The following is a 25,661-nucleotide window of genomic DNA, read 5'->3' as shown; positions in this document are numbered from 1 at the left end:
CTGCATGCTTCATAAGCTTTATGCTTCACCGTGTTGGTCTGTCACATAAAATTATGATTTAAAAAAAACAACTTAATTTTGTGTTTATAATGTGAGAAAATGTTGAAAAGTTAATTGTTTTTTTGCCAACTCTGAAGAATTGTTTATATTTATCATTTTAATTTTACAAGCACAAACTTCTGCTTTTGATTCATATCATTAAATATATATTAATATTGAACATAACCAGAATCGATTTGAGTGAAAAGTGCTTTCCTTACCAACCTGCTGCTTTCTGAAAAACATTTTCATGTTTTAATAACTCATGACTTAACTGATTAAAACATCTTCTTGGTTTGTAAACAGTATCCACACTTAAGCCTCATTATTTGTGAGAATTTAACATTTTAGGTGTCTGGAAACTATAGTTGAGTTTCATAAATTTGAGACTCATATTTTGTTACTGGCACTTTAATGTTAATTAGAAAATTCTAAATTTTAGGCTTTAAGAGCTTTGAATCCAAAGTCTCTGCAACTTTTGGTCGACTTACAAAAACGTAGAAATCAAAGTTTGGCAAACTCAAATAGTAAAGTTGAAGTCCTAAACTTAAAAAAATCCCTGATGTTTGTTGCCTTAGAGTTTTGATAATGTTTTAAAAACTGCATTTTGTCTGAAGTCTTCTTTGCTTGATATCAAACTTAGTTTGTGTGACCAAAAAGCAAAACTAGACATTTGTAAGAGGCAGAAATACTTTTTCACAGCAGAACATCAGCTGTAAATTGCTGATTCTAAATGCCACTGGTTGGTGTTTACATGATTTCAAACTCTTCAGTGTTCCTACCGCTCTTTAGATTAGAACGATGTTTGGTCTCCGAGGTAAATTCAGCACAAGGAGGTGATCAGTTTCAGGTTTTTAATGTTGTGCAGTCACCCTTCAAGGTTAGGGGAGAAAAGCTCAACAAATTAAAGGAAAAACTTCAACACAACCTGACAGAAGGCCTTTAGAGGCCATCAGCTGTCTGTCTGCAGAGATGACTGTAATGTCGACTCATCATAGTGCAGAACTTTATCTTAATTTTGACTTTCGCTTTAATTTCCTCAAGTGTCTAACAGTTTTCAGACCTCGTCCTTATCACAGTCTGATCCCAACCAGTCACTGGGAGCCACTCTGTGCTGTTTTTTCCCTGGTAGATCCTCATATTACTGTTTTTATTTTACAGAGTCATTGGAATGTGAATACGAGACTTTCTGTGTTCTGTTTTCACCTATAAATCAAAAGTTTGGTGATTGTCTTTGACAGAATTATAGCAAACAGATTCATCTTTCCATTTTTGCTCTGCTGCTCCGTCTGTCCTCCTCCCTCCTTTCTGACCTCCACCTTGTCGTTCTCTGCAGTAACGTCGGTGCTACAATCACCGTCGATTATAATTTGACACTCGTTTTGTTCTCTGGTTCCTGCAAATTAAAGGACCAAGCGATCAATCAAATTCAAACATTCAATCTACCTCTGCAAATGATTAAATGCCGTAAACAGTTCAATCAGGCACTGGGGAAACTTCCATTATGCTTCATTATGATGCCTCTGTTACAGTTTTTCATTTGAACTTACGTTGTTCTGCTCAGGTTCCTAAAACTTGGACACCTGGAAGCAGTGAGGTCCGGTTTTCATCCACCTGCATTTTTTAGGTGCCGAAGATTTGCCAGAAAAATATGGAGTTAATTTTCTGGTTCAGTAAATAATTCGCTTTTCCACTTTAAATAAAACTGATCATTTTGATTTATGAGTTTGTGTTTTCACACCTGATAGACTCTGGAGAAGCCCAGCATTTAAATCCCAAGAGATTGCCTACAGTGAAAACATTAGAATGATGTTTGGTTCATGAGCATTACTGCTAAAGATGTGTAAAAAAATAAAGAATAATTTTATATAAATAACAGGATGGAGCTCCTTATTGATGGTTTCCTGCCACATCTTTACCCCGAATGCGCCGAAACAAGAGCAGTTCAGATAATTTCATTTAAATCCATCCAAGGATCCCTTAAATGTCACGGTTTGAGTGGCTTGTGGAAATGAGTTTGTGTGTGTGCATGAATTGAACTCTTTCTAAACCCAACTTGGAGCTGTTTCTCTCTCTCTCGCTCTCTTTCTCTCTGTGTGGTTCCTCTGGCCCTGAAGCTAAAATTAGAAGTGAATTAGTAACACTCTGGCAGCATTATTGTTTTATAATTATGATGCTGGTTTTTTAAAGATGTAAAACGTCTTCAAAACATGTCTGAGTGCCTTACTAATGTAAGGAATGCTGAAGAATGTTGGGCCGCTTTTAAGAATACCAGATTAAAAACAAATACAGTATAAGCTACTAAAACCATGATGTCACAGTCATGTTTTTTTCCTCGTACTTATTGAACATTCAGCTTTCTTGGGATGGAAGTTCAGGGCTCTATGCAAAGTCTGCAGCTGCATTCCCATCACAAATGTGTGTAAACCTTTGTCAGTATTCTACTAATGTCAAAAAAACACAAGTTCACAACTGCTGTGTTTCAGTTAATTAAGTAACGCAACTAAAATCACATGTGAATAAGTTAGTTCACACAATAAGCTATTAAAAACATGCCGCGTTAACATCCTCCAACTACATCCTGTTGTTTTCTTCTTCATGGTTTGCACCAGTGGCGATGTTTGGTTGTCACATGACTCGTATGATGCAAAAAGAAGTGTTTCCGTTGCAGTTTTGTGAAATACACCAACATCAATACAGCTGAAAAATCACCTGATCCTACGACCAAAACTTTCTTTCTGTGTTCTGAGTTTCGGCGCAATTATATGTTCAATGGAAACACAGCTAATGACTGCCTCCAAGTGGTCAACTAACTATTAGCTAGATTTATCAGAAAATAGGTCAGACTGCCCTCCCGCTGGAGTCACTTAAAGCATTTGGCATGCTGAGGTGAGCGAATCTTCACATTTACGTAGCAATTCCAAAAATTCAGTAGAACTGACCCTTATACAGTCGTAGATTGAGATTAGATGTAATCTGTACCTGTCCGGCTTAGCTAATGATATCATACATACGCTACAGTATCAACTACCAATGACGGTGATGCTTTAGCTTTATGACGCCATGCGAAAAACTTTCAAAAGTCACTGAATCACAATGAATGGTGAATGTAATGAATAGTTATTTAAGATGAGGAAGATCTTGTTGCGTTACATGTGCAACAGCAGAACATTTCTATTGGAATCTTTTTTTTTTCTGATCATTTACTGGGCAGATTTTGACACGATGAAATCTGATAATATGCTGGTTTCAATCTATGTAACTGTTTCAAAGTCAATCTTAGTGATGGAAAAAAAAAAGAAACAATGAAGATTTTAACCTTTGTTAGTTTTGTATCTGGAGAATCTATCTGACGTTTTTAGACAATATAAGGTACCGACTGAGTAGATAGATAGTTTTATAAAATGACTGCTGTTTAATAACAACAGTAAAAGCTGCCAAGTGGCTCTATGAATGGACAATATTGATAAAACTTTCATTGTTTTCACTGCTTTAAGTCAAAATATGATAGTAATTTGGTGTTTTACGGCATTACCCAACCGAAGTGATTTGTTGCTCATTTCCAGCAGCGAGCAAACAGCCTCCAGCTGTTACTCACCCAGCACAACACATCTCTGATCTGTTCTTGATAAGTCCGTGCTCAACATTGTCCGTGCTTTGTCATATTCATGATGTTTAGCCAAGCACACAATAACGCCTTCCCTTCATTGACAGGATAGCAAATACTTTGCATTCCTCGACCGGGGCTGCAAATAGAAGCAGATGCAAACGTATTAATCAATGCATGCTTTGTGTCTTCAATAACTAATGAGTTACACAATGTATTGCTTTCAATTAGGCAAAGAAACTAAAGATTTCTGTAATTTTCACAAAATATTTCTGGGAGATCACCACAAAAATTAGCCTTGTGATCCACAATTAGTTCTGTTAATAGTATTTCTGATGTAAAAACAAAACAGCAAAAATACTGCAGGTACAGTGTTTAGACACAACAGCTTTTAGCTTCGCAGGAAAACGGCAACACATTCAGACGTGACTCACAATTCAAATACCCGATCGAGTCATGTTGCTCTTTAGCTTCTGATTTTGAAGACATGAATAACTAAATAAATCTCTGACATATTCTTTATCGTGTTATTGTGGCATTTAGCAAATAAAAACAATTTCTAGCCCACCTAAAACGAGAGAAGTTTGGTTTGATTTAACTTCTGACAGAGGCGGAAAAGAAAAGATGAGTCTTTTTATTTGATGTTTGAAATAAGTGATTATGGGTTTTCTTTGTCAACATGCATTAGAAAAGCTCTGGAGTTTATGATGTTTCTATTACGGTAGCAGAAGGCCTGAGCATGGCCACACAAGCACTCAAAGAAACTCCCTTTTCTCTATTTCTGCACTCAGGAGCTTTAGACATCAAGGGGCTCCAAAACGGCAGCAGTGACAAATGCGGCTCCATCCAACGGGGCTGGAAACAAATTATGTCTTTGCCACCTGCTGCCCCTCAGGCAGACCTTACAGCCTCATCACACACCGGCACACACAGCTGGCTTGAAAACTGAGACGCAGATCACAACAGAAAAACACAACTGTACAAAGAAAGGGACTCATAAATGAACACACTTAGAAGAAAACGCGCTCATAGGAGGGAGATGTTAAGAAAGTCAAAGTGATTTCTCACTCTTCTAATAGGAATGAATGCAGATCCCGATGGTTGATAAAAAGGTTCTTTGACATCCATCAGAGTCTGGGATTAAAACTCCCACCAATGGTTCTCACAGACTAATTACACAATGAAACTCTTGACTCTGAGACGCGCTGGGCTGCAATTATAAATGGAGGGCTTTCCAGGGGCACACGCTCTATGAAAACACCAATCAGAATCCCCAAAGGAACGCAGATTAATCAGAAATTCTGCCGTGGTGAAGCCAAAGAAAACCAAGCAAAAAATAAGAAGAATCCAGACAGATTACTGAAGGAGGAGGAAGCTTTTATGGCTCACTTTTCAATATTTTCATATTTATAATCGGGTTAAATTTGTTTTGGGCTTTGGTGGGAAAAAACTCAAATACCCCACCTAGAAAAAGTTATAGGATCAGGACTTGAGTTTTATTTGTCTTTACCTTTAGGATTATCAGTAATAGACTGCAGTTGATTATCAATTTACAGAAACACTTTGTGCCTTTGATAGAGTCACGTCGCAGTCCGTGGAGAGATGCAAAACAAACAGACTGAGACGAATGAAAAGAGACGTGCGACTGTGTTCCAGACAATAAAGGTGCAGTATGTAACTTTTTTACATATTTGTTCAAACGTTTGCTCTCTAAATGGAGGCCTGCCACCAGTTTAACATACTTCCAGTTCTGACTTTGCCCCCTTCTGGCTTCGTAGAGCAACTTCTCCTGTTTTTAGCGTCTTCCAACTCCATCTGGTCGCTTGTTGTAGCTGCACGGTGAGTCAAGTCCAAATCATCTGGGATGTGTGACTGATGGTAGCGGAGTAGGGCGACAATATGCCAAAGCACAAAAACATGATGCAAAAGAAAGAAAATCAAAACTGGATACAAACATCTGAGTAAAATCAGAATAAACGCATTATAAATCATTACATCTCCTTTGTTATAGTTTTTAATTCACATCTTTGCAGAAGTTTATTTGTATTTTGTTTGGCTAACAGGAAGAATAGGCAGGAAAAGTGCAAACATGATCATACTTCATGATCTAGTTCCAATCATACATTCAACCTCAAACAACCTCAGGCACAAACGTCAAAAATGATTAGTCAGCAGACAGAGTGACGATGGCTCCACTTGAACCGGATCCGCCCAACATGACGGTTCATGAAGGATGATCCAAGGTGTTTTTAAATCCAGCAGCTGAAAGTTGAATCCTTCCTGTTTATGCACTTTGTAAATGATTTGAGGCATACTGCAGCGTGTTCTTATGTTATCTGGATGATGATTAGTATGCAAACTGACACACATCTCAGGGGAGAATATTAAAATATGGTGCTTATAAATGATGAATTTCTGGAAGTGCATTAAAAAAATCAAACATAAATATTAACAGATTCATGCAAGTCCTGAGGATGATTACTCCATGCGCTCATGTTGGCGTTCATCATGGATCGTCAGAGTCGTGTATGAAAGACTTGAAGCCTGTTGCATCAGGATCAACTCCTATCAGAGCTCTGTGCCTCAAATAAAACGTCCATCTGACTGGATAAAAATGCTTCAGGATCCATGTTTGCATTTATTATAAGTGACTTATTAAGCATCGTGTTTACAGAAGCTAATAAATTACTCTGATGCTCTGACTGTGAGGTCAGGTACTTTGGATGTTCTCTATGTACTCTAGAGGTTTCTCAAGCTTTAAATTTTGTTTTTATATTAATTATACAGTTCAAAATTAAATAGTCTGTCACATTTTTAAACACATTCCTACCAGGGATCTCTATGATTGTGGGCGGCCATGTTTGTCCAGTTTAAGGCTGTGGTAAACAATTTCTTTTTGGGATCAAGTAATCCAGTAATCTATCAATTATTCTGATGATTGATCAAATAATCAAATAAAATATTGTTAAATTCTGCCATAGCAGCAGTGGTCATAGTATTTAACCAAATGTTCATATCTGTGCATCCTAACAACTTTACTGTAGCTTAGAAAATTAACTGTAACAAAAATAGTGAATTGTTTAAATCAAATCTTGGCAAAAATTACACAAAAATTTGAAATTTGATTTAATGATAAAAATAATAAATCAGCAGGCTGACAAAATAATACTTCAGTCTTTAGTTTCCTTATTCACCTTCAGCCATTTTAACAGGTGAATTCTCACTTTCCACAGCTTTTTATAGGTTTTGTGTCCATGTGAGTGACAGGATGGTGGGCCCCCAAAAAACGACAGAAACCCAAACATGTACGGGGAAAAGAGGACGTGTGCTCTCTCTATGTTATGCTAATGGCGCTTAGTATTCGTCAGCAACTCATTGGCGGAAGTAAGAGTGTTGCGCAACACAAATAATCATCTGCCCTTAACACATTACGCTAAACAGTAAAACATAATTTAATGGAGCTTCAAGGCAGATAATTTGCCTCAAATAGTTTAAATAATTAAGATACTCGAATCATTCGATGAACTGAATGATTCGGTACAGCCTCTGTCCAGGTGCTATGTTCCTCTCTGTTACATTTGGTATCAGAATTGAGTTTTCTTCACTTGTCAAAATGTATGTGAAAGGTTTTTTGTTTTTTTGTTTTTTTTCCAGTGTTAGCTGGTTTTATTACATGTGAAACTTGTTACATTGACTAGAGAACTGCAGACAATGAATAGTCAAGTCCCATTTTGTAACCGTTATTATGGGGTTAGTGTAATTGTCCAGTGGGCCGATTGGGATTTGTCTAAACAGGACATGAGGAAGACTAAACGCCACAATGAGCAGTTTGAAAGTTTCAGGAATCAAAGAGGAAACCTTAATTGTCGTCTTCTGTTTTGAAAGCATGACTGCTGGTCATTAGGGGGTGCGACTGCTCTCTGGAGTTTTCTGCTTCATGCTAATTAGCATAGCTTAAAAAGGTTCTCTGTTGGTTTTAGCCTTGATACGTCTCCAGACGCTCAATCATTTTGTCCAAAGCAAGGACATGATTTCACTCTCTGAAGTCTTGAAGCTTCAAAGAGCTAAAGATTTCACCGTCTAGATGTTTAGCCTATGTGGAATCTCTATGTGGAATCTCTCATCGGCTTTCGCTGACATGAATCACTTATTCATCTTCCACTGAGCAGCTTTCTTCTTCTATGATAACCTTTAGGGAAGCGGCATTGAGAAAAAAGTGAGATATACAAAAGTATAACTTACATCTGGTTGTAAAACAATCCAAGATAAAAAAGTGCACTATGCGTCATAAGCCTCTAAGGCAATATCACTATAGCAGAAACATATTCTGAAGTTATGACCTGTGATATTAGAGAATTTTATCTATCCATCTCCATGTTAATTCCCCAAACCCTTTTTGTGTCCTTCAGCAGCTGTTACACCACTCCCCTCTGAAAGTAGCCACTTCTAGGGTGGAGAGGCTTCGTGTCGGACAGCTTTACCTTAATATTAAACATAAACATACAACTTTTCTATTTACTTAATTGGGAAAAATCTGAAATTTTTTTATCCTCTTTACCCCTTTTGTCAAAGTCAGAAGTTTACATACACTCAGTGATCTGACTGTCAACTCAACCTCTCTTGGAACTGTGGGAGGATTAAAAGGCAATTTTGGCAAACAATTCAAAATTAATGTTAGCTACAGAATTTCAAGAACGTGAAAAATATATTATAAAACATTTGTGAAATGAACAGAAATCTGCCTCTCCTTAAACACAAACAAAATAGTTATCCAAACCAAACCAAAATTATAATGAGCCAGTAGGGTCAACAACAAAATCTGCTAACAAACAAAAGTTATGCTAACCTATGCTAACTTCCTTTTAGCACAGCTTGAATTCCCTGTCAGCATAACTTCTGTTGTGGCTTTTGTAGTTTTATAGCTAGTTTTATGCTAAGTTGCCAAAGCAAAATCTTTTCATCCTTTTAAAGATCTGAAAAATATATTTATGCCTTCATCATATTTAGACTGGACTCCTGCAGTTCCAATAAACTGGCCCTGACCAATCTTTATTGCTAGCAGTTAGAAAGATTTCACCAATAAACCAAATGTACTGACCGACTCTGAGCCTTTTGTCTCCTGTTTTTATATGCAGAGATGAAAACATTTATAACATTTGGAGTCCTTGGACTTTCTATACAAGTACAGGCCATTTAAAATGTCAAATGAAATTGTAGTCATTAATTTAAATGATTTTTCTTTTTTTTTTTTTAGAATATTTAACATAATTTGGTTGGTTGTTAAGGGGTGAATGATTCCAGTCTAAATTATACCCTAGAAGTTAATATCGCCTGAACAAAATGAATCACACCAGCCTGGCTTCTGAAAACGAGTCAGTTCTTTGAATCCAGATCAGCCAACCTTCAGATCTCCGGCCCTCCCAGGTAGGAAGACTTAATCGCATCCCTGCTGTTTTAGCAGATTTACGCGGGCTGTTTGCCTCGTTTCACACTGACTTTACGTTTCTTTTACTTTCCTTTAACATTTTAAATGGATTGGCACCCACATATGTAATCATCCTGCTCCAAAAGAGCACTGAAGTAATCCGACTAGCTGCTCTGAACGGAGATAATGCCAGGTTTGAAGCACAGAGAGGATCAGGCATTGGCCGACTGAACCTCTCTGCTTCGTTGGTTTACAAGATGAACACTCCTGGTTTTAGATGTGATATAGAAAGACGGGACTAAAACCTTTCATCAACCTTTACAGTTCACCAGGCCTCTCTTCATAGCAGCATAGATCTTTCATAAGATCCAGCTTGATCACTGAAGAAGTTTGGTTATGACAGATCAATACAAGCTGTGATTTGTAATCCAAAGGTCATTTCAAGTTCATCCTGTAAGCCTATCGCACCTGACTCAGCACAGGCCTTGAAACTTACAGAACTTAAGCAAATGAAGTCTTTGTGTGATCTGATTAGAGCAAAGACTTTCTGACACTTTGGATTACTTGGCTTAAGACGGGCTGTGCGCATGTCGGGTTTGTCATCATCCGAGGTGTGATGTAATCTAATAAACATCTCGCCCGTCTTCATCTGGCCAAGGTAAACAGATTACCCATCCCATTTCAAATGTTAATCGAAGCAATTAGGCGCCATGGCAGCATGTTTGGAGGGCGGGACCGGCCCACCGAAGGACGAGCGCGCAGCGGGAGGGAAGAATGCGTTAAGTGATGGCTGACAGATGGTCAACTGATTACGGTCGGATCACACAGGGAGGAGGCAGGCGGGGACGTCGCACTGCCTAATGGGAACTCTGCAGAGCCAAGAAACGCTGACAAACAGGAAACCCCTGCAGATGTCCGCATACAACAGAGGTCAGGGTTAGGGTTTCTGCTTTAGCTCACCATGTTCCACACTGCATAAAAGCTTCACTTTGGCAGAAATGTGTGCAGATAAATCAAAATTGATTCAATTATTTACACTGCGACTCCAGGGGGAGGCGGGACACACCTGGACGAGGCTGCTTAATTATGTTATGCAATGTTGGAGCAATTTTGGAAATCTGGGGAGGAGATGAAAATACTAACTACCTTGATTTTTTAAAACTTGTTACATTGGAGTCAGAAAGTCCAATACGTTTTAGCAGGGTTATTAATGAAATACACCAACACAAGGCAGTGCTAATCAGCAACAATGAGATACGCACATTATTAAACTCAACAGACAATACGTCTGATAGAATATTCTATAATTTCACTGAACTCCGAGATGTGGGCAGAAGACTGACTTTAGCCGCTCAACCTCTCACACCTAGCAAAGCATCAACTAACTCACTTTGGTTACCTAGTGATTATTGACTGATATAATGATACTATCATTATCATTATGTATATTCCAGACACATTGTGCCTTTTTATTAGCACAATAAACTGTCAGTCATTGTGAAAAACCTGTAAAAATCAAAACAAATGACATTTGACATAACATCAAAGCAGTATGTGACAACTTGAAATTGGCTTCTGTTTCTTTAAGAAGCTTCTGTTCTTTCTGACCCCCCCCAGCCCCCCACACTGCCGTTTAGAAAGACTGGGTTATGAAACGGTTTGTATGAGAAGCTCAGCAGAGACGTAGTTGCACCAGGTTAATTGCTGCTGCCGCTAGTCTGGAGGAGCTGAGCGTGGAAGGCTTCAACATGCAACAAACATATTTTTGTAAAAGTTACATACTGTAGCTGTAACCAAAATAAACATAGGCTAAACAAGGATAAATGGACAATCCTGACTTCATTCTTAATTTAAGCTAAGTTAAACAACATGCTAGCAGGCTAACATGCTTTCAGTTGCTATGGAAACCTAGCAGCTTCCAGGTCCAAGTCTTCTCTCATTCTCTCTGAAACCACAACTGCTGAGTCCAAGTGTTTTGTTTTCACGCCGCTCTCCGCCATGCTGGCTTAATTAACTGGTTTCCTCACCACTGTTTCCCTCTCACCTCATCTTTTGCCCTTTCATTAGCTTGTTCCTGTTTGTTCACACGTCGTTTCCCTTCACCGGCCTGTTTAAAACATCAAGTGTTGTGGCGGATGTTCGCTTGATCGTCAGCCACTTTTTTTTTTATTTCCATCATTAAGTTCCATGTTTACAGAAAGAGTTCACTCCATTTAGGCCACTGGACTGGACCGGACACAGTAACAAGCAGACATACAGGCACAGACTGGAGCAAGGTCGATGGTATAAACATTAATTATTGAAAATGAAATGTGACATGTACTTCTCACCATGCACGCTCTGCAACTCGCTGAGCAAGTTAATTGGAAATGCCTTCAGTTAGTCATTAATTCATCCGCACACAGCAGAATGGACGAGCTTCACCGTGGAAGTTCTGCAACAATTAAGGTCAGATTTCTGACCTTGTGTCCGTCTCACGAGTAAACACCAGCGCTGTTATCTAGACAAAAACAGGTTTTGATGAAAGGAGTTGCTTAATAATAAAATGAGTTTCCACCAACTGGGGTAAGAAATAAAAAAAAGACTCAAACATTCTTTAATAATTGCAGGCTTTTATAGACTCATGAAGGTCGTGATAAACAAGAGGATGCAATTCATTTATCTGCCATCTGCATGTGTGACTGGATGCGATCGCAACATGTGTCGAGTTTAAATAAGAGGGCAGATCCACAGAATGAGATCTAATTACAGGGTGTGTGTGTGTGTGTGTGGTGGGGGGCTGAATGGATCTGGGACCCTCGGGATAGAGATAATAGGATGTATTTTTCAAAATGCTAGCTGTGTTTGCGACTCGTAGCTCTGAGTCTTCTACATCCCGAGGAAAAGAGACTGAGATTAATCACTTCAGGACATTCCCAGTGGGAATTCTGTAGTACAAAATTACAATGATGACACTATGGAAGGGGGAATGTTGCTTTGTCATCTGAATACGCTGATGAATGATGTTGGTTACGGATAAAGTGGGTTTTAATTGGGGAAAACGATGGGAACTATACAGCAAATGATTCCTTAACAAATGCATCTGTGAACTCTTTCATGAGATAAATGCTACAAAGATTTTAAAAAGTTAACTTTTTTTAACTGGCAAGTGCAGGGAAAAAAAAAGTAAGAAAAGAAAACACACCTTATAATACACCCTGAAACTTAAATACCCTAATAAGAATCGTTGTGAATGGATAGACTGTTGAGAAAAATGTATTTGTTACACTCAGAATCTGAGAAAAGTCGACCAAACAAGTCAGGAAGTACAGTAACCTTCGCTGATGACTGTTTTACTACTGAACTAATTTTGACGTAAAAGATACCAGAAACAAAACAACCTTAAATAATGCCTTTAGATGGACCAGAAATCTGTTTACAATGGTGATGAACTCCATCAACTTCAACAACTAAATACAAAGATATTTGCAATAACACGATGTCGCTTGACTGGTTTGTGTTAATCTAATATTTTGTAAACAGCTGTTGACTTACAGACATTGTTCAAATCAAGACAGTGAAAATTTCTCTCATATTGTTACATAATTATGTTACTTTCATATCTATTTAAAAGTACCCTTTGTCTTTATTTTTCCTGGAGGATATAAAAGACTTTTGTTGGTATTTGTTGCAGCCTCCTCAGCAAAGCACAATAGAGTACCTTCTGTCATTCATCTACTAAGATATTTGAGAAGTTTGTTAGTTGAATCACTTCAGGTCTCCGTTTGGGCTTTCTCCCATTGAAAGGGATTTCTCCAGTAGAATTTCTGCTGGGGCAATCAGCAAACAGAAGGAGAAGTTGATGTTGTTTTTAACGCTGTTTTAGATTTGGGTAACAACATTTAAAACTCTAACAGAGTTCAAGGAAGCTATCGTTTCTCAATAGCACAGCGTCCAGACCCCATCCTACGAAGCAAAGCGCAGAACAAAGCACTGGTTTGAACCAGGCTAATGCTGATGGTAAGCAATTAAAAACAGTTCAAATCCATAGATCCATATACAGTTGATGGTTAATATCAAGAGTCTCTGTTGTGTAGACTTTGGTTCTCTAAAACCAAACATGTAGGATCAGTTGGTAAGAAAGAAAAACTAACTTTAATTGTTTCTTAACATAATAGCTGTTAACCGTCTGCAGAAGTAGTCATGCATCTCTTAAGCTTTCTCCCAAACCTCAACTCATCTCTCATCTAATGGGTTTTCTTTACATGTAGGACAAAAACAAAGTTGGTCTCATCTGAGTAAAGCACGTTTTCCCACAGTTTGCTTTGTCCCCTTTACGGTTTGTAGCAAATAGGACTCTATTAAACGGCTCTATTAAATTATCTTTTTACAACTGTTTGATGAAAGGTCAAACTTGTGACTTACAAGACTAATAGCTGTCATTTGGACAGAGGCTATAAACGTCTTTATAACCACATCCCTGACCCAGAGATGCTGTTTGTTTCCTAACAAACATTTATGGAGCAGTTGGATTTGTACAGAGGTGAACACTTTTAACACTTTTTTTGTATTTTAGAAACTTTTGAAGGCAATGGGTTGAACAACATTTAATTGATATATATTCAAGGCTGATTTTCATTTGAGGAACATTCAAAAGTACTGCAGTACTTCCTGTTGGTCCATTGCTTAAAGTATAAATAAAATATATTACAGAATGTGTACAGAATTGATTACTTTGTATGGCACTCTGACATCTTGACATTTTTTGTTTTTTACCATATGCAGAAGATGTGCTTGGTCCTATAGTTAGCATCACTACATTCTTAATGCTAACTGTAGACGCGCGACATTCAGCTCTGTTATCTCAATCGAAATGTCTCACGGGGAAAACGTGGTCGCCCGGCGCTGGACTCCAACGATCAAAGCAGGAGGACGAGACGACATCCTGCTGGAAAAGCTTCTGTAAGAATCCTGTAATGGAAAAACTGGAAGCTTTGCTCCTTCAGAGGAACGCTGACATCATGGGTCGCATCGCCACTGCTGCAGAAACAAACGGAGATGAAAGATTGTCACTGTGAAAGCTTTGGCAGATTCACGGAAAATGACGTCTGAAAATCCTCAAAACTGATTAAAATTACACTCGATACAGTATGGGAAGAAAGCGTTTTCCCTTTGTGAATAAACCATTAAGTTTTTCAAGCAGAACGTGATTTTACTGAACACGGCTTCCACAGAGGATTCCTTAGAGACTTTCCACTAGTCTGATCTCAAAATGTGTTGCAGCATTAAACAAGTGATTAAAAAGTAAAACTGATTAATCCACACAGACTAAAAGCATATTTCTGATTATGAATTAAAAAAGCGTCTCCCATGTGATCTTGCTCTTGATAACATTAATAATACAGCATAAGGCTTCAATAGACTTTTATTTCCCCCACAGCTAATGAGCGATAGCTCATCAATATCACTCCAGTGGAGGAAACAGAGATTCTCACTGAGCTGCTCGGCTACGAACATCAGAGGGACCGAGGCGCTTCACTTGGAAAATTCGTCACACTTTTTTTTTTTTTTTATTTTGGAGAAAGAAAGGTCACAGATGGATCTGAAGATGCTCAACCGTATTTCTCCACCTACTCTTTAGAACAGATGTGTTAAAAACAACACATGATGTGTTAAATTTTAACACTTGTGCCACATGTGACATCGATGGCCAAGAGGAACTGAACTCGAGCGAGACACAAAAAAAGACGAGAAAGAACGAAAGAGAAACGGCTGATTTTCCAAGAGCGATACCGGAGGGTAAAAGCTCAGTTACTCACCACGTGTGAGGAAAAAGAAAAAGGAAAGTTAATCTAGGAAGCTGTGTTGAGTTTTCCACATTATCTGTCTAAACACAGTTGCTATTTTTGATTAGATTCAGAATCTTAAAAAGCAATCAGTGGTAATTGGTTATTATTTGTTGGGATGTATTTGTGAAAAAATGGAGCAAAGATTAAAAAAGATTAAACTCAGCTTCAGATTGTAGTCATGGTAACACAACAATCCAACTATACAAGATCATTTTGTTTGGCACTGTTACAAATTGAACTAGCTAACTTTTTAAAGTATTACATTTAAGATATTTTAATAATCTATGCTGAAGCCATTAATTCAGATACTCAATAAATTCTATCCCTACAGTCTTTGGTAAAGTTTCATCATTTCTGGGGGCCCCTGAAAGTCTGAGGGGCCCAAAGCAGCTAATGTTTTTACATTTCCTGTCATCTTGTAACATTTTTGACAGAAAAACGTGGCGGCCTGCTTGGTGGACCGCCTCAGCACCGCTAACACCGGGCTTAGCAAGTTTTCTGGGGGAAACCCAGAACTCTGGATGAGAACACAGCCACCCGACTGGAGTGTTTTCTACTCTTTAACTCTCGAACAGACATTTCCACACACACATTATTTTTTGTGACTGTTCTTCACACATGAGTTGGCTCGCTCATCCGTTTAGTAGGAGTCCGGAGCCTAGCGCTCTGCTCGGAGCATTTTGGTTTTCGGCCATGGACGCAGCGAAAGCAAAAATCCCCAGCTTGCATTAGTCGCGGTTCACTGGGAAGCCTCTGCAATCTACCAGTTAGCCTTCCAGGACCCACTGGGGAGTGTTCACTGCAGGAAGGAGACCTGGCAGCAATCTCCAGCAACCCCCTTCCACACGCAGGGAGGGGTGTGAAAATACTCTTTATTATTGTAAGAACTGCAGTTCGGTGAAAGAGTACTTGCAACACTTTTGCTTTTTGTTGCACTTAAATGTTTTAGATAGTCAAATAAACGTTATCGGACAAATCAAAAGGTTTTCAAATGGTAATTTTGTTAACTTCCTTTGCGAGAGAAATTCAGGTTTAAATACTAAAACATGTAGAATACAGATAACATGAAGAAGGTAAAAAGATAAGACTCCAATCTAAACAGATTCAGGAATAAATGAAAAGTTGAGACATTTTGTTTTAATGCCACCCAGTTTTAATATATCATAATTCATAATATGGTAAAATTCTCTTGTACTTTTCATCAATAATTATCTACTTAAAATGAGCTCCTATTTCTTGCTCAAAAGTTACTTGTAAGTTTGTTTTGTCTAATTTCAAGTGTATTAAGATATTTGCTTTAGAAACTAGACCAAAAATAATATACTGTAGTGACATTTTATGTTTATGCAGTGATCCTGGTGACCTCTTGACTTTAGGGAACATATTCTGGGGGTTGGTGAGACAAAAGTGGAACTTCATGGGTGGCGTTACATCCTGCATAGAGCCAGCACCAGTTTATAAAAGGACATATTATCAATCTGTTATGGTGTCGGAAGTGGGATGATCTGGATGTGCTTTGCTTAGCTGAACTAAATAATAATAATAATAATAACAAATAAATTACAGTAGATGTAATTTAGGGAATTAAAATGTCTGCCTTCTACCAGAAAATGCTGACCCAGCATAAGCTGAAGCGCTCTTGGGATACGCAGCAGGACAGATAACAAAAGACATCAGCAAGATAATAAGCCACAGATTGTGGTGTGGCCTAGTCAAAGTTTGGACCTAAATACTATAGAGTAGCTGCGTCATGAGCTTACAAAAGATGATCTTACTGGAAAACCCTCTGAGGACTTAAAACAATTATGGGGAGAACAAAACATTACGGGGTGTGAGTAACTTTTCCGGCTCTGTGAATGCAAAGCCAAAAAAAAAAAAAAAATGATTTAGAGGGAAAAATAATTCAGAAAAAATTGGTTAACATTTGCCAGGGGTAGGAGAATTTCATTTCTACAAATGACAGTCTTGACATTTAAAATCTCACTTACATCCTCCAGAGTCCAGTGGAGTCGAATGAGACAGTTTTAGGTTTAAACACTCGTCCAGAATTTAAACTTGTTCATTATCAGTCGTCTCTGAGGCCCGAGGTTCTGCAACAGGAGATAAGGCCCACCTATCAAATCAAAGGAAGTTATTAAAAGTTTTCTGTTTTTTGGTTCTTTTCATCCAAGCAGCGAGACATTTAGACCCAAATTTCATATTTGCCGCCAGGCTGTGTGGTGAGGATGATATTTAAAATGGAAATGTTTTAAATATCATAATAATCATCCTGTAAATTAGACCAACCGGAGCGCTGTGGAGGGTTTTAAAGGAATAGTCCACGTTCTTTCAGGTTAACATCTTTACCCACAATATATAATCTCACTTGGCATCTTAATTTAGTATAATTGAAGATTAGTTGGTCTTGAAGGGTAAAACCTAGAAGGAAAGTCTGAGAGGAGACAAAGTTTTTCCTCCTTAAGACCATTTCGGTCACTAGCAGTTTATGTAAATTTACTTTTAATTGGGCGTGGTGAAGTCTTCTTCCTCTCTAAATGTTGAAACAAAGTGTCTTGCTAAATGTTATGCAGTCCAGTAAGCTTGAGCCATAATTATTATGATGGTGAAGATTTTAAATTATACAAAGAGGAAGAGCATCAACTCCTACCTCCATTCCTCTGTTGAATAATCACCTGCTTCTCTGTCCCCAAGGACTGCAAAGCACTTTACTCTACAGTCAGTCATTCACCCCCACACACACACACATACACACACACACACTCTGAAACACATGAACAGAGTTAGAGTTGTTTTCTGATGGGAGAAGGTGATTTCAGTCCTGTCTTCATTTGGATTAACCCTTAGCTTTAGCCTCCACGATTAGCTAATCTGTTAGCACTTGAAACTCAGGGCATCTGCAGGTTTTCATTTAGTTGAATTCAAGACTTTTTAAGACCTTTTTTATTGCCATATATAATGATATTTAAAATAATAAAAAATAGGTTGATTGGGTGATCCTCCTGTATTAGAATTTAGCGTAGCATTGTGACCTTTCTGATGTCTCTTTGTAGCATTCAGCTTTTGTTGCTATGGCTGCTGTTGTGTCCTGTGTGTTTGGTTTCACCCTGAGTGGCGATGACTTTCGTCTCTCGCTGTCGTTTGTCGTTCTGCTGATAGACGCAGCACAGCGGTCTAGCTAGTAAAGGTATTAGCAGCTAGCTACCTGTTACCTCAATCGTCTTGGGCCTCAGAACGTAAGAGTGTGACTCAAATTTTTGTTGTTGGGGGGAGAAAAAAAAACTACATGCAAGATTAAATTTTGTCTTCATGGCAAAATTTAAACCTTGTATTTTATTTTTTTTTTCAAATTAATATGACATTTTAAAGATTCAATTTTAGATACATGACTTTTTAAGGCTACAGGGACACCCTGGAATAAAACATAATTAAATAAAAGCATGTTGTTGCTATGGTTACCCATCATAACTGTCACAAAGATAAGAAAAAAGGTAACAGCAAAATTCCTTCTAGCTGCACAGCATCCACAATCAGGTGGAATAACTATTCAAAGAAGTAATGAAATGTTGTTGTTTTTTTCTTTAATAGAATAAATCAGAATGAACGTAACAGAGCTTCTCCAACAAGCTTTCTCCTTGAGGCACGCAAGTCTCAAATAACTGAACCATCAAACCTTTTCACATTTCCCAGTCAGCTCCAGTTTGTTTTGTTAACCAAGCTAAAACGTTCCAGGAAATGACAGAGAAAACACCTTTCAGACAGCAAGCCGGCATTTCCTCAGATTCACTTGTGTGTCTTATGAGTCTTAGTGACGGTGGCTTGGCAAAAGGTCAGAGAGGAGAGAGAGAGTCTGAACATCAGGCAGAAAGCCAATGATTATTGTTGTCTTTAATGTGAACATTTTTAGTTTTGCTACATGATGGCAATCACTTTTAAATGGATAACAGCTTTTAAAAAACGAACATGACGATATATTGATGAGTCTCGCTTCATTAACATTTTCAGCGTTTCTCCAGGTTTCACCAACTCACATTTATACCTTAGACCTTTGAGAGACCATTGTGAATAAAATGTAATAAAATTCAAGGCCTAAATCAAGACAAAAGGCTAGCAACAAAATGAACTCTCTCCAGCTAACTGCTAACAAAGTTACACTTTACTGACAAACAGAAATTCTAGCAAGAAAAAATCTGCATAAAATATTCGAGATTTAACCGTCCTGGGATAACAAAATTTAGGTGATTCATCTATTTAAGGCCAACTTACATTTTCTTTGAGTTTAAGGCATTTTAAGACTTTCTTTTTAGATGAAAGAATTGAACATTTTAAGGCTTTAATTTTAAATAATTTAAGACTTTCTAAGGATGCGCGGACATCCTGAGTTTGCACTGATCAATATTTTTGGCCAATTCCTCTGATTATTGTATAACTTTGACCTGTCCAGGCCATTTTCACCCAGTTCAGATTTCTGTTTAAGAGCTGCAGTTTAGGAAAATACAATAAGACCAGTGAACTGTTTTTATTTTTTTTCTAGCCTGCAGGGGCGGCTACTGTTGCTATGTTGGTAGCAAAGGCATTTTCAGGATACATGTGAGGAAGCATTCGCTGTAAATGTGAATAGCTTTCAGGCAAGTGTTGCAAATTATCAGTCTGAATAGAGCCAACATGGTGTTGTACTATAAGTGCTGGTTGATAGATTTGCCTCCAGTTTTAAGTGTTTTTTGCCACCATTGAGCAGTAAAGCATGTGAAATGCATCTCCTTCATGACAGCAGAAATGTTTTCTTGGCTGACTAAACAGCTTTTAGCCCATAAACTAGGAATAACGTCAAACTTCAATGTATGTCGTGAACTCAAATAACCTGCGTTGTGCTGTTTTATACTGATGACACGTCAGGATAAACAACAGGACAGGACAGGGTATTTTTAATTTTCAGTTTGTTATTCTGTGGGCCAAATGTAAAGTTACAGCCAAAAATCAACAACAATTAACAAACAAAACTGGATTATTTAGCCTGTCATAACAGAAAAAAATAGGGGTTAATTTTTCAAACTCATATTTTCACCATATTATTCATTGATTCATCAATGCCACAGTTGCAAACTTGCTAACTGGGCATTCAGTTAGCAAGCTAAATATTTAGTTTCCGAATTAATATTTATCCCAGAGCTAAATATTTAGAAGTTTGCAAAACCCAGCTTTTATTTTGACAGTCCTCTTGTATCTTGGCTAGATGTTTAGCTCTGAGCTAAATATCAGACCTCCAAACTAAATATTTAGCTCACTTATTAAACATTTAGCTTGAAGCTACATATTTAGCTTACTAACTAAACATATTGAAAATGCAGCTAAATATTTACCTTGGTAACTAAATATTTAGTTTACTAGCTAAACATTAAGACTGGAGGTAAATATTTAGCTTACTAACAGTTAAGCTGTTAATGTTAGACAGACAAATGAGTTAGCATAAAAGGCAACAATGTCTTTAACTTTTTATGCTAACCGTCTTTAGCTTTTCGTGCTAATATTTGGCACGGGCGGCATTAGAAAAACAGCTGTCAACTTTTGTATATTCTAGGGGATGTAGATCTTTATCTTAACTCTAAAGTAGTTTCTACACTGTATTTTCCTTTTTGCTACGCATGACAGCATTTTGAAAAACACTTTAGATTAAAATTATGATATTTAAGAGATGCAGCACAGCTGTCCTGAGCTCCCCGTCTCCAATTCAGACAATAATAAGTCATTAACATCAACACGGCCTATTTTCACTTATCCATCCTGAATCAGATCAATTAGGAGGTTAATTGGAGGAGAGCGAAGGGCTGATTGGGCCGATCAGCTTTCAAAATGTTCCCTGATTGAAGTCTGAGCTTCTCCACGTTCCGAAAATAATTTCAAAGCCTAATTGAGGTGGAGGCGGTCCGGACTGAACGGCTCGATATGACGCCGTTTATTGTATAATGGAGGGATTCCCTTTAGGAGCAGCTCAGTCTGCAGGTGGAGTCCCCATGAGCAGGAAGTCACACAAACATCGGAACAAACATGGAAGTGAATAGACGGCGATTAAAGCTGCAGAGCGCCGGAGCGGCCTTTAAAATCAGAGCAGACGGCAGCAGTGTTGGTTTACAGAGCTGAATGGAGAAAATGAAAGGAGGGGAGGAGAGAAGAGACGCTGAATGAAAAGCTGCATGTTGTTTACTTTGCTAAAGTGGTTTTCATGTGAAGTCTGCCAGCACAACAGAAAATAAGTAAAAAATGATATTTTTATGTGCGTTGGATGGTTATTTCACCTTCCAGATGATGCAAAGAGCAGAAAAAGAAAGCAGTTATTTTAACACCATTTCGCACAAAAAACCCTGTTAATTCTCACCAACAGATCTGTTGGTGAGAATTAACAGAGTTTTTTTTATATATAGACTCATACTTAACTCCACCAATAAACCAAAAGGGTTTTTATATGATGTAAATAAATTCCATGAAATTACAGCCAAATAAAATGGTCAAAGAATCAAATAATAATCACATCTGGAGTGTTTTGCTAATTTACACATGTTGGTTTCACATGCTGTCTGTTTTGTTGAGGTTTCAAGAAGATTTTATGAAGTAGAAATCATAAAGATTATAGATTATTTTCAGATTTTTTTTTTTTTTCAGTTTCAGCTGAAAGTCTTTTGCAGAATTCTGTATTTCTACCAGCTTTGGACATCCAGAGACTGAAAGATGATCTCATTTTCCTCAACAAAACAACAATTGAATAAATAATAAAAATAAAGATCTGTCAAAATTCAAGTACTGCCACAAATTCAGGCCTTGACTTTAACTAGGCCAGAGGTTTGCAGCTCTGGAGTTGATCCGTTCACTGTTGCAATTACAAAATTAAAAAAGGAAAAGTTTTCCTTTATGAACGCAACAAGAAATGGTCATTGTAGGAGCTCTCCCATAAATTCATGTGCAAAATCTGCTTCTAATATCAACAACAGGAATTGTGCTACCAGCCTTTTTTTATATATACTGCTCAAAAAATAAAGGGAACATTTCACTTTAATTTTGTGTGTGGCTCCAAATCCAGGCCTCCATTGGTTAATAAATTTGATTTCCATTGATGATTTTTGTGTGATTTTGTTGTCAGCACATTCAACTTTGTACAGAACAAAGTATTCAATGAGAATATTTCATTCATTCAGATCTAGGATGTGTTATTTGAGTGTTCCCTTTATTTTTTTGAGCAGTGTATTTATTTAAAAGACTAACCTTTTGTCAGTCTATCACATAAAATCCTGTTTGATTCCTTCTTGACATCAGCTTTGCTCTAACAGGTGTAAAAGCAACGAGATCCAAATAAAAAGCTGGGAATGATAAAAATGTTATTTCAGAGCAAGGAAGTTAATAATGAGAGTTATTAGTGAGGATGTGCCAAGCTGTGTGTGTGTAAGCGCCAATAAAAGATCGAAGCGGTTGTTTTCTTTTATCACGCATCTATGAAGAAGGGAAATGAGGAGTAAGAGGCTTAAACTCATCGGCTCAGACAGCAACCAAACACTTCATCACAATGAGGGGAGAATGTGCCGAGATTTACTGTTCAAGGTTTAACCGTCCCAGTTTACTGAGGAAACATTTAAAATGTGTCACACAGATTTTTAAAGCCGAGTTTATTTTCTTCAGTAACTGGGATGGAGGTCTGGAAGTAAGAAGGAAAACAATATGGAAACGTTTTTGAAGGTGTAGCGAACTGAAGAGAGCAAGAAAATACTGACTTGCTAAAATATTCCAGAGCTGCCTTTGCTTTCCTTCAGGAAGCAGCTTTAAACCTAAAGACGGCCCCGGGGCCGAAGATGGGCTCAGTTCAATACTCGGGCTGTAATATTAAAGTAAAGGGACTTTTTTCCACTTCCATGTTTTGCTCCGATGGGAATCTAAAGTTTGTAGCTCAGTGTTTGCCCTAAAGTTTATGAACATATATTTATTTAACTCAGACGCTGCTACAGAGTGAAGATATGACCCCCTCATGTTTTCTTAAACTAAATTGATGCATCTGCAAAAAGTTGAAAAACAGTCAGTCTCTCTAAGTGGACGTCACAAATCCCAGATCTTAGTTCTTTGGAAAGAATTGTGGATTGAGCTCAAAAAGCTGGAAATATGTTACTTCCAAAAGACTATATGAAAATGTACAAGCGCCATTTTGAAATAATTTATTTATTGCCATTTTAAGAAGGAATGTTGCAGAAAACCTTTCATTGGCATTAATGCAATCAAAAACCGTCTGCCATCCCTGGTGTCCAGCAGTACTTGTGATAATTCATTTTACATTCAAATTTTACCCATCAAAAAAATAATTTGAGTGTGGAAAAAAGGCTGAAATTAGGAAAAGCAAAACGCTCGGGAACCTTTTGTTTCCAAGGAAACGTTCTTCTCAGCCCTGTGATTGTTTAATTTTGTCAGAAAAATCTTCTCCATTCTTTTCTTCTTCATCCTTCATAGTGACTGTTGAATCTGTTCCTGCTCCAGTTCCTCATGAATCAATGAACACGAGACCAACACTAAACATTCCCCTCATATAATATTAATAATATGTACTTTGAAAGGAGCAATTCTTTTATGCATAATTTGTCAATTATCACAAAGTTATATTACAGTTAGAAAACAGAAGCCAATGCCAGGGAACAAAAGGCATATTTTCCATCATCACTGGAGATGAATTATATTTCTTATATCTGTGAAAAATGTTCTGAAAACGTCAAATCTGCCTTTGTCATCAGATGATCAAATGCATATTAAGATTCTGACTTTCCAGAACAGAACCACAGTTCTTCTCCTCAGGAGTTCAAAGCTCAGTTGTTAGTTCCTTCCTGGTCTTTACAGGCTTTGCAGATTAAATTCAAATTTCTCTGAACATATAACATTGGAACTTCAAATTAATATTCCCCTCCTCTCGTCTTTGAGGCAGAAGAGAACAAAAAGTTCTCAGGTTTCGTTGGAGACGCCACCAGAATGTGGCCCTGCAACCGAATATTCCTTCTTCTTCTTCTTCTTTCAGGATTGGCACGGCTAATTTAGTCGGCATAAATTGGCTCTTTGAAATCTTGCAGCACCAAGATGACTTCTCCAGATTGTATTAAAACGAAAAAATAAAATAAATCACCTCAGAGTTCTTCAATTTAATAATATCACATTAATTTCTGACCCTCTCTACTTATCTTCTACAGATAAGTGGCCCAAAGTCTCCCAGAGGTGTAGCTACAAAAAAGTCATCATCAGCTAAATGTGCAGAACTGAGAAAATACTAACTATGCTTCATATGAACTATGGCACATTTGTCAAACATGAGGCTCCGGGGCCAAATCCAGCCCGCCGTGGGCTCTCATGTGGCCCTCTATGCTCTCTAGATTATTTTATCAATCAGATCAAAGCAGGTTTTACTTGTTTACTGCCAAGTTACACTCATCACTCCCTTCAGATTTTCGCAGAAATTCATGCAAACTCGACAGATCCCGGCGTTTTCTTTTTTGCACTAATGCATAATTGTGAGTTTTTTGCAAATCTTATGCAAAACTGCTCAAAAACATTGGGGGTTTAATGTGATGATCAACCTGAAGGTGGCAGTGTGTCTTACTTCTGCTCCACTCAGCCTCACTTGTACAGGACAGTTGTACGGTACAGTTATTTGGAGAGTAACAAAGTTACATTTACCATCAATGTCTCAAAGCTTCTTTTAATTTTTCAACTGGCTCCACAAAATCAGTGATTTTTGATTACAAACAAAAAAATTACTGGCAAACTGGAGGAATCCTTATTATTATTATTATTATTATTATTATTATTATTATTATTATTATTATTATTATTATTATCATCATTGAAGTTCTCTCATTATTCTTGCTGCAAGGATTTCTTGGCGCTTGAGTTCTGTATGTGTATTTACTAAAAGAAATGTAATTAGATGTGCCAACCTCACTCAGTCTCCGTGGGAACTGATACCGACTTCCTGGTTATTTTTAACCCGTTTGCCGTTTCCAATAATATCTGTGATATTGTGAATGAGCTGAAAGCCTCGGTGCTAACCGCGTTGCTCTGTCTTCTGTTTCTCTGACAGAATGAAACGAAGAGAAGAGGAAACAAATGGAGGTAGAAACAAGTGAGAACAGATCGGAAACTCTTCGTTATTTGCGAGAGAAGACGATGATGCTGCGATACTATTTGGGCCTTTTTGCGCGGTGACTGAATGACGATAAACTGTTGGCATTTTTGACTTTTTCACGTCTACGTCGGCCTCCTCTTAAACTTCCTGGCATAAAAAAAGAAAGCAAATCCGTTTTAAATGTTCTCTGTTTTGCTCTACCTTCATCTTGTTTCATATTATGTCATCCTGCATGCAGAATTATTTGAAATTCCTCCTATAATCAAGTTTGGATTATTGGGTTTGAAGCACGGGTGATGTAAGAATTACGAGTCAGGATTGATTTTTTTGGATATATATTTTTTTATAATTTATTTTTAAGAAGAAAGAACATGGTGTATATATAGATATGTGTTTTGAAGTATTTTTTGTCTTGTTGAAAATAAACTAAGGGTCAAAAGTAATAACTAAAAAAACAGCTTGGGTTTGGTTGATTTTTTTCCCTTTGCTGTAACAAATTAATGTTTTTTTTGTTGTTTTTTTTTTTTTTGCTTTTGGGAGACCTGTTAAATTTCACTTTTATTAAAAAAAATGTTTCTTACATTTTGTTAAAACTGTCCTTGTGTCATTACAGTATAATCTGTGGGA

The 25,661-nt window shown here is 37.6% G+C and overlaps 1 protein-coding gene across 2 annotated transcripts in view; it reads left to right on the top strand.

The window, feature by feature from the left end:
• Positions 1 to 25,199, top strand: part of uts2r (urotensin 2 receptor) — a 61,054-nt gene extending 35,855 nt beyond the window's left edge. The window contains exons 4-5 of one of the 2 annotated variants that reach the window (XM_015051756.1): positions 5,225 to 5,311; positions 24,990 to 25,199. In XM_015051756.1, coding sequence (XP_014907242.1) covers positions 5,225 to 5,268 — 44 coding nt within the window. In that variant the 3' untranslated portion in view covers positions 5,269 to 5,311; positions 24,990 to 25,199. The remainder of the gene's footprint in view (positions 1 to 5,224; positions 5,312 to 24,989) is intronic. The other variant, XM_015051758.1, reaches the window with a different exon arrangement.
• The last annotated feature ends 462 nt before the right edge of the window (positions 25,200 to 25,661 follow it).

The sequence above is a fragment of the Poecilia latipinna genome, unplaced genomic scaffold (genome assembly GCF_001443285.1).
Source record: "Poecilia latipinna isolate Pla-1442-1.1 unplaced genomic scaffold, P_latipinna-1.0 Scaffold1063, whole genome shotgun sequence".
Taxonomy (NCBI): Eukaryota; Metazoa; Chordata; class Actinopteri; order Cyprinodontiformes; family Poeciliidae; genus Poecilia; species Poecilia latipinna.
The sequence above is the reverse complement of the archived record's forward strand: the minus strand, read 5'-3'. Positions and strand labels throughout refer to the sequence as shown.